At 37.7% G+C, this 10379-nt stretch overlaps 1 protein-coding gene across 1 annotated transcript; it reads left to right on the forward strand.

Annotated features, from left to right (window-relative positions):
* The first annotated feature begins 1298 nt into the window (after positions 1 to 1298).
* LOC126759343 (mucin-1-like) lies at positions 1299 to 4493 on the forward strand. Its single transcript, XM_050474078.1, has 4 exons — positions 1299 to 1401; positions 2274 to 2903; positions 2959 to 3448; positions 4421 to 4493. The coding sequence occupies exons 1-4, from the start codon at positions 1299 to 1301 to the stop codon at positions 4491 to 4493; spliced, it is 1296 nt and encodes a 431-aa protein (XP_050330035.1).
* The last annotated feature ends 5886 nt before the right edge of the window (positions 4494 to 10379 follow it).

A 10379-nucleotide genomic window follows, 5' to 3' on the forward strand; every position in this document is an offset into this window, starting at 1 on the left:
CTTTGATGGTTTGGATATCTTTTACAGAAGTAGCCTTGAAAGGTATGGAATAACCCATCAAAACCCAATAGTTCAAGATATGTATATGTATATTATTTCTTATATTATCAACTTTCTACTATTTTATTCCCTTCCAATATTAATTGGCTCCTTCGAAAACTCGGTCTCGGTCTGGCGTCGGATCAAATCCCAATATATTTTGAAAGATGCTTTCGAGTTTAGATACCTTTGACCAGATATAATATAAATCGCCGGTTCTTTTGAGGTCAAAAGCATCTTATAGTTGCACAAGAGCAGTGCCGCAAGATGTATTGGTAGATTGCTGGAACGTAAGATGCTAATGGAGTTCCAACCCATTCCATTCAAATGTGTGCGGGGCAAGGGTTCATCCTCTTGTTAGTTCGCAGTTGCTCTCGATTCCGCTATGACAATTGAAAGATTGAAAATATTTCGAGTGAGGACCGACACTCCTTGACTAGTTAGCAGGCTCAGCACTGGTATTGTCGCTCAGCTATCGAAATGAATTTTCATCTCCTTGAAAAACTAGTACGTCGACCAACACTTTAATGGCAGCAACTTCTGCTTAAAAAAGACCGCAATGGTAGGTTAAAGCTAGGATTGACGGAGCGCTGCTTACAGAAAATTCCCCCTAAAACCTGCAGCCCTAGCTTCGACCCATCCGTGAAAAATGCAGTTGACGCAGTCCGCAGTGCATCCGAGATGCCTATTAGAGCCGCCCATTAGATACGCTCAAACTTTGTGGCCTTTTCGAGTGCACTTCACCAGATGAATTATTAATTATTGGCTTCGTATATGTTTACTAACTCTTTCACGATATTGCGACCTCCGTACAGCGCCTCAACAGCAACATAAAGCAACCGATTCCTTTCTTACTTTCTCTCCAATATTTGGTCTACATGAAAGCTCTCTATCCAGGATAAGCCCTATGTATTTCAGGTGAAACAGCAAAAAAAAGGGAGAGTTGCGCATGTGATTTTATACTTCCAGGTAAATAAAATTATGGCTACGACCGTTCTGTATATATGAGGTGCATGAGGTTTGATTCAACCTCAAAAGATTTTAGTACTTTAACCAGCGCCTCCTACCCCGCAGTGTTAAGAGCCCTCTCGATATCGAGAAGGGTCCTTCAGTTAAATTTCTTATGCATAAAGGCTCTCGCAAGTCATGACACTACAGCCTGCAGAGCAGGTTCAACGGACCCGATATTGCTGTACAGTTGTTCTTAATTGTAAACTTGAAAAGATTTCCTTTTCCCTTGGCTATGAGAACTATCAACAATGACTTTCAAATTACTAAAGCTTGTGAAAGTTGGCTCAATAGTGGACTTACCTTACGTGCGTGAAAGCTTCAAAGCTGTGAATATCCCTTTCATAGCGCCTTGTGGGAGAGCTTTCTGCAGTTTAACTCTAATTATTCACTTAGTGAGTATAAGTACTATATATGTCTACGTATGTAGAGATCGGCTGTAACATCGGAGCGATATCTACGTCAGTAAAGTAGAAGAAGATGTGGAGATTCATAATATTCGACATGTGTATGATATTTGAGAAATTTTTGCACAGCTGTTTTCGTTTCCAAATATTTGATGACATCTGTCAATAAAAACAGCATTTGAGCCGCAAAGTGCAAATATTAACATTGCAAAATGTTCACATAGAAGGCAAAAGATTTTGTATATAAAGCTCGTAATTTTGATAATCTTCATCGAGTTTACAACGACAGCATAACGGAGTTATAGCAATCAAAAACAGAAATGGAGAAATCATTTTCTTTCCTTTACATTTTTCTTTTAGCCTCAGGTTTATTCACCATGGCAGTAGCTGATTCTTCAGGAACCAGTACTAATAGCACAGCAACAACTTCTGCTCCAGCAATAACTTCTGCTCCAACAACAACTGCTGCTCCAGCAATAACTTCTGCTCCAACAACAACTGCTGCTCCAACAACAACTGCTGCTCCAACAATAACTGCTGCTCCAACAACAACTGCTGCTCCAGCAATAACTTCTGCTCCAACAACAACTGCTGCTCCAACAATAACTGCTGCTCCAACAACAACTGCTGCTCCAGCAATAACTTCTGCTCCAACAACAACTGCTGCTCCAACAACAACTGCTGCTCCAACAATAACTGCTGCTCCAACAACAACTGCTGCTCCAGCAATAACTTCTGCTCCAACAACAACTGCTGCTCCAACAACAACTGCTGCTCCAACAACAATAACTGCTGCTCCAACAACAACTGCTGCTCCAGCAATAACTTCTGCTCCAACAACAACTGCTGCTCCAACAATAACTGCTGCTCCAACAACAACTGCTGCTCCAACAACAACTGCTGCTCCAACAATAACTGCTGCTCCAACAACAACTGCTGCTCCAGCAATAACTTCTGCTCCAACAACAACTGCTGCTCCAACAATAACTGCTGCTCCAACAACAACTGCTGCTCCAACAACAACTGCTGCTCCAGCAATAACTTCTGCTCCAACAACAACTGCTGCTCCAGCAATAACTTCTGCTCCAACAACAACTGCTGCTCCAGCAATAACTGCTGCTCCAACAACAACTGCTGCTCCAACAACAACTGCTGCTCCAGCAATAACTGCTGCTCCAACAACAACTGCTGCTCCAACAACAACTGCTGCTCCAACAATAACTGCTGCTCCAACAACAACTGCTGCTCCAACAACAACTGCTGCTCCAGCAATAACTTCTGCTCCAACAACAACTGCTGCTCCAGCAATAACTTCTGCTCCAACAACAACTGCTGCTCCAACAACAACTGCTGCTCCAACAATAACTGCTGCTAACTGCTGCTCCAACAACAACTGCTGCTCCAACAACAACTGCTGCTCCAACAATAACTGCTGCTCCAACAACAACTGCAACAACTTCTGCTCCAACAACAACTGCTGCTCCAACAACAACTGCTGCTCCAGCAATAACTTCTGCTCCAACAACAACTGCTGCTCCAACAACAACTGCTGCTCCAGCAATAACTTCTGCTCCAACAACAACTGCTGCTCCAACAATAACTGCTGCTCCAACAACAACTGCTGCTCCAGCAATAACTTCTGCTCCAACAACAACTGCTGCTCCAGCAATAACTTCTGCTCCAACAACAACTGCTGCTCCAACAATAACTGCTGCTCCAACAACAACTGCTGCTCCAGCAATAACTTCTGCTCCAGCAATAACTTCTGCTCCAACAACAACTGCTGCTCCAACAATAACTGCTGCTCCAACAACAACTGCTGCTCCAGCAATAACTTCTGCTCCAGCAATAACTTCTGCTCCAACAACAACTGCTGCTCCAACAATAACTTCTGCTCCAACAACAACTGCTGCTCCAGCAATAACTGCTGCTCCAACAATAACTGCTGCTCCAACAACAACTGCTGCTCCAGCAATAACTGCTGCTCCGGCAAAGTCTGCTGCTATATTACCAACAACAAAACCAGCTATTCCATCAACAACAACTGCGGCAACTACAACAACGAAAAAAACAACAACTACTTCAGTAAAGATTGCTGCTTCTCCATCACCAACAACAACGAAAAAAACAACAACAACGAAAAAAACAACAACAACGAAAAAAACAACAACAACGAAAAAAACAACAACAACGAAAAAAACAACAAGAAAAAAACAACAACAAAGCAACAACTGTTGCTGCACTAGTAATGAAAGGTCCAAATGTTCTTCCTCCTCCTACTCCAGCAAAAAAACCAACGGATAAAGAAAGACCACCACGTGGCAGGAAACCAGCGGATAATCAAGGACCACCACATGGCAGGAATCCTGAGCCTAAAGGTTTTGGTTTTGGTGGGCCTTTCCGCTTCGCTATATTTGCTCCACGTAGAGGATAAGTTCGAATAAATTTGTTGTTGGTTGGATTAGTAAAAAGTTTAACAACTACAACAGTCGATAGAAAACCACAACGATTACATTTTACTTTGCTACCAACAATGTTTTAAATAATGAATTTATTTATCAAGAATTTTGCGAAGTGCAGGTGAAAAGATAACGGATACGAAATGTCAATTTTAGTTTTAAGCATTCAATTTGTAAAGTCAAACATGTTTTTGCGAAATAAATACTTCATATTCTCTTTTTTGGAAAATGTATTAAAGTGTCTTTCACATAATAAATAGGAATTTAAAAAAAAAAACGCTAAATTACTCCAGATACAGCTAATACATAGTTGCGAAGAGGTCCCCGAAATTGAAATTGCCTGCGCCAAGTATCTCCGAACTAGTAACCTTATTAGAGAGAGATACTCTCACAATGTTACACAAAGTCATGTAATAGTTTGTTCAACTAACGTTTGTTTGTAACATCTTAAACTAAACGATATAGAAAACTGTTAAATATTCTAAGTAAGTATATAAAATTTAACAGGATGGAGATTGATGAATTAAATTCAATTAACTTTACTAAAGAGGACGAGGTCCAGTCTCCTTACGCAGTGTAAAGATGGTCAAAGTCGGTTCACAACTTTTCAAGCTTCCAGGCAGCGAATATGTGAACATACACTTAACCACAAAAGTGAACATACGATGACAATTTTTCGCTTTTCTAACAAAATTAAGTTAAAAGTTTAAATTTTTTTATGCAGTTTTATTTAATTTATTATTTAAAAGTTGGAAAAAACATACATAACAATTCATTGAAAATAAAACGATAAACAAAAGCGAAAATTCAAAAATCATTAAAAGGAATTGTCACATAAGTGTACATACGGTGTTAGGAAAAAACTTTAAAAATAGGTAGTTAATATTTCGTATGGCCTCCTTTGGCTTTAACAACTTCGAATAGACGAGACGGCATAGACAAGGCTAAAGTTCGAGTAGTTTCCGGCGATATTTTATTCCATTCATCAACTATAATAGCCTTCAGATCCGATTTTGATGTTGCACGCCTTTTCTTAATCTGTTTCTTCAAATGATCCCATAAATGCTCAATAACATTTAAGTCAGGAGATTGTGGCGGATGTTCCATCTTCGATTTCACGTTGTACAACAACCATTCCTTCACTAATACAGAAGTGTGCTTCGGATCATTGTCTTGAAGCATGATAGGCTCACCTGGCAAATCAAGTTTCTCGAGACTTGGGATGTAGGTGTCCTTAAGAATATCAATTTACATATGTTTATCCATTATTCCATCGATAAATCTTATGTGTCCGACACCACTAGCCGCCATACAACCATACACCATCACAGATCCTGCACCATGCTTAACGGTGGGAACAATATTTTTTCGTTGCAGCGAAGACTTTGGTGTGACCATCGTTGGAGAAAACATTAAATTTACACTCATCAGTGAAAATGACACGTTCCCAAAAGGTTGGATCAGTTTGGTGGATGTTTTCGTATTTTTTTGCGTATTTATATCGAAGACATTTTCGAATCTAATTATATACTTGAGAAATCTCAAAAATTAAGGGAATTAGGTGAGACCTTTCCCCTAACCCTGAAATATCCGCTATTGTGATTTCTAACCGTCCAGCTGTTTTTAGCCATGAATATGAATGAAATCTGTTCGAAAGCCTTAACCGACCACTATAGCCGAAAGCATTTATTACATTTTCCAAATGGATTAGTTCATGAAAAAATGTACACTAGTACGCCAAAATTGTATAGACGAAAGATTTAAATTCGGTTCATTGCATTCAGCTCACTCTCGGATGATTATAGATTGGACTTCGGAGTAAATCTCAAGCAAGTACAGTGACATGCTACATATAAGTAATAAAAGAAGGTGCAGTACTGTGACAAAGGTTCGTTGCTAGAAGCTTCTACCTAACCCATAACACCAAGCATTTATATCAAAGACGTAAAATTTTATGAGAAATTGGTCGAACTATATTCTTAGAATTAAAGAGGGAGAATCGTTTTGAATTGCATTTTCATATTCCGATATTCAGAGATTATAAATCGATTAGTTTAAGCAAATTAATAAAAAAATAAAACAAACCAGAATCTAAAACTAAGGTCTACTTATAAAAATCAGAAACACAATTACTTTCCATACAAGAAAAGACTAATTCTTATGGTACAGTCCACTTAATCTCATATTTACTTGTATAAGACAATTATACGTAATACTATGTTAAGACCGACACTTAATCACACGATTTCGGCTGTTGAGTGGTTTATCCCACTAATCTTATAAATTTATCAAGATTTCGCCATACAAAAATGACAGTTCAAAATCACTTCATCGGAGTGATTTGAAACTGATCCACGCTTAATCTCTCTGTGCGACTCTGATTTTGCGCCATCTACTTGGCAGCATTGGAAATCTTTAACATTATCACAGCTGATTTAGACACTACAAAAAGGAAAAAATGTAAACAAACCAATTTTTATTAGAGCAATGAATCTAATTTCGGCTGAAAATCGACTTCCCAAATGAAAAAATGCGTCCATTATTTCTATTATATGGAAAATATTAAAAAAAAAACCGTATTTTTATTTCAAAATACTATATGACAATGTTTTCTTTTGATAAATATTGAGCGATGTAAATTCTTGAATGGCAAAAACAGCTGTTTTTAATCTTTTCAACGGCAGTAAGAACACTGGTGGGTTATGAAATGCTTAAATGTAATCTAATCTTTTAAATTTTCGGTCTGAACATGGTATAACACAACACAATATTGAGCCAAAATGTATATAACGGTATTCCCTATATTCTTCTAAACTTGCGAAACGGCCTTCGGGAAACTACGAACCTCAAAAGAACCGCTGATTTATATTTGATGTAGGACTCGACAGTATCTTTCAAAATATATGGTGATTGTATCCGACACTACCATAACAGGAGTATGGCTTGAGTTTACGAACGAGTGAGTCAAGTTTGGAAGTAATTAGGAATATAATATATTTATCTATGGAAGTATTTGGTGGAGTATACCTTGAATTATTGTAATTGATGGGTTATTCCAAACCTTTGAAGACTTTTTTTTATAACAGACAACCAAATCGTCAAAGTCTTCTGATGATGATTGCTAGCTCTTTCACAATATTTGCTTTAATAGTATCAGGGTTTTTTGCTGGCAACGGTCATAAATATCACCAACGCTTTTTATACCATACAAATTGAACATTTGAATTCGATAAGTTTTTGCTTTTAAAGCTGAAATTTGCACTTTTCTGTAAATTACCCAAACTACTAACAGAATAGTTCAACCAAACTGTTTGAAACTAAGTGGACTAAGCTTGCCAATTATCACTTTAAAGATTATATTTATCGACAACGAAAGAATGAACTTTACCGAACATTCAACAATCATTAAAATATGAAAAATTAGGGAAAAGAATGAAAACGCTTCAACTACAAAGTGCGTTCCAAAGTAAACAGTACTTTTTGAATCTAGCGCCCCCTGGTGGCGCCATCCTTATATCGACTGGTGCGTTAGAATCTGCTATCTTTATCGATAGTGCAGTGAGAATTTCATGACATTTCATAAATTGGAAGTGAAGTTATTGCCTTTTAGGTGTCAGTATGTTTGTGTTATCGGTGCGAAAATAAGCTTCGAACAAAGAGCCAACATTAAATTTTGTTTTAAAAGGGGTAAAACTTTTACCGAAACGTTTCAATTGATGAAACAAGTTTATGGCGTTGGTTGCCTATCCCGTAGCAGAAGGCACGAGTGGTTTCAACGTTTTCAAAGTGGTCGTGAGGACATAAATGACAATTAACATGTGGGCCAATCAAAATCCGTGATCACCGGAAATTCCATCGGAACTGTACGTGGATTCAACAAAAATCAGCCGAAATCATCATTGAAATTCATGGAAATGGAATTGAACATCTCAAAAACATCGATTTATCGCATTTTGACCGAAAATTTGGGCTTACGAAAGGTGTGTGCACGGTTTATTCCGCACAAATTGACTGATGACCAAAAATTGCTCAGCATCCAACATTCGAAGGACGATTATTTGACTAAAAATCACATTTTAACCTTTAACCACTCCCAGTATTCACCTGATCTGGCACCGTGCGACTTGATTCTTTTCGGAAAAATGCATTTGCCGAATGCAGACGTAGAGGCCATTCAAAAGGCTTGCACCGGCATACTGGCGGCCATACCGGCCAACGAGCTAAAACACTCGTTCGACATGCTTTTGGACCGTGCAAAAAGCTATATTGAAGCAGAAGGAAACGATTTTGAATAAAATAAATTGATTTTGCCGAAAAACACCATTTGTTCTGTTTTTTTAAGTCCTGTTTACTTTGGAACATACCTTGTATTTGCTGATTTGAAAGCAACCATTTTGACAGCATAGAAAGGAGGCGTATCTGACGCGTTAAGTCTGAATTTGGTAACTCTACAAACTATATTTTAAATAAAACATAAGAGAATCTCTAAGTCGGTTCATACCAATAGCGGATAAAGAGAGAGGAGTTCCCTGTCAAGCGATCTGGGCTGAGGAAGTATATGAGCCCATACTATTCTTTTGACGAACAAGTAGCCCTAACGTAGCTGAGTAGCCTCGTGTAACTTTTTATAAAATGCAGTTGTTTCAAAAAACATTTTCTCCTGAATTTCTGGCACGTGTTTCGCTCCGATAGACTTGACCTCGTAAATAAATGAATCAATATTTGAAATGATTGCAGCTGTTTAAAAAGTTTATTCTTCAAAAAATTTCAATATTTATAAGAAAGTCGTTTAGTCAAATAGACCTATATTTGACATGGCTGCGTTCAGCTTTGATCGAGAATATACTTACATACATTCATATATGTATGTAGTATGTAACAAAACTTCAATACTTATACCCTAGCATGGCAATTCTCTTTATGAATGCAATTTCAAAAAAAACGCAGAACCTAGGTATGCTCCTAGCTTTCATCTATGACACATTTATGTCACAGCCGACTTTTTTGAAGTAGTAAAGATATACTGAACCGATGAAGACTCGAATTCGTGTTGCAAGAATGAAATTCATTTGAGATAATGAAATGATAATGAAATTCTTTCAAAAAATTTTAAGAATGTCATAGATTTTAAAATTATTCATTTTTTTACTAAGATCATTTATCTCATTCATTTTCAATCTTTTCGTTCGATTACATGTGAAATGAAATGAGAGCATAAACAAAAATTAGTAAGTCATTTCGACATTTCGTTAAGCTACTAGGGTTAATGTCGTTATCGTTTACATATGCATGTGTACGTACGTTGGGAAATATATGCGTTGATCATGCGCACTTTCCATACAGCATACTTTTAGGCAAAATATTTCGAAGCGCGCTGGAATTGACAGAATTGCCAGAAGAGAATGTTGAATCAGAGAACATAACTAAATTTCTGGACACGAAATGTGCGAGTCTTCATACAATTTATAGAACAATTTTGTGGACAATTTGTCGAAGACTTATCTTACCAGTTTCCGCTTGAAATGTGAATTTGTTATATTTAAATTTGAGATTTAGCATATTGGGCTGTTGATGGCTCGTACTAAGAAATTACACCGAAGATAGGTTGTTGACCATTCCGCAAATGTGGCTAATCTGATACCTTACTTACTCACTTAATTAGCTACAAAAACACAACTTAAATTTCGGAAGAAAACTGATCCTTCTCTCAATTTGCCTATTCTAAACGGCATTTAATCGAATTATCTATGGTAATAAAAAGAGCCGAAGTGGAATAAATATTTACAAGGTCTGTCGCAAAAGAAACAGAACTTTTTAAATATAACTGTTTCTGGTGGCGCCACCTATTGGTGGATATATGAAATAAAAAGTTTGATCTCTTGTTGACATTTCGTAAAAATTTTAAGACAATTGGATAACTACAATCGATGTTATCGATCAAAAAGTGACAGCAGCTTTTGGTCATCGATCGTAAAATGCATTTTGAACAAAGAGCAAATATTAAATTTTGTTTTAAACTTGGGAAACATTTCAAATGATGAAAAAGTCTATGGTGATCAGTGCCTATCTTGTAGTAATGTGCATGAGTGGTTTAAGCGATTCCAAGAAGGTCGTGAGGACCTTTGTGACGATCAGAAGTCGGTCGTCTTCAGAAGTCAAAAATAAAGACAATGCTGATTTGTTTTTACGATTCCGAGGGTATTGTACACCGAGAGTTCGTCCCACCTGGCCAAACGATTAATGCTGTGTTTTACCTTGGTGTTATGAAGCGTCTTTTGTCACGCATTCCTCGTGCTCGACCACAATACCGTGAGGCAGGGTCCTGGCGCCTGTTGCACGATAATGCGCCGTGTCATCGGTCGACGCTTGTCACTGATTTTTTGACAAAAAAACTCCATATTAACCATTAATCACTCACCCTACTCACCTGATCTGGCACCCTGTGATTTTTACCTATTTGGAAAAC

This window comes from Bactrocera neohumeralis, chromosome 5 (genome assembly GCF_024586455.1).
Source record: "Bactrocera neohumeralis isolate Rockhampton chromosome 5, APGP_CSIRO_Bneo_wtdbg2-racon-allhic-juicebox.fasta_v2, whole genome shotgun sequence".
NCBI classification, from domain to species: Eukaryota; Metazoa; Arthropoda; class Insecta; order Diptera; family Tephritidae; genus Bactrocera; species Bactrocera neohumeralis.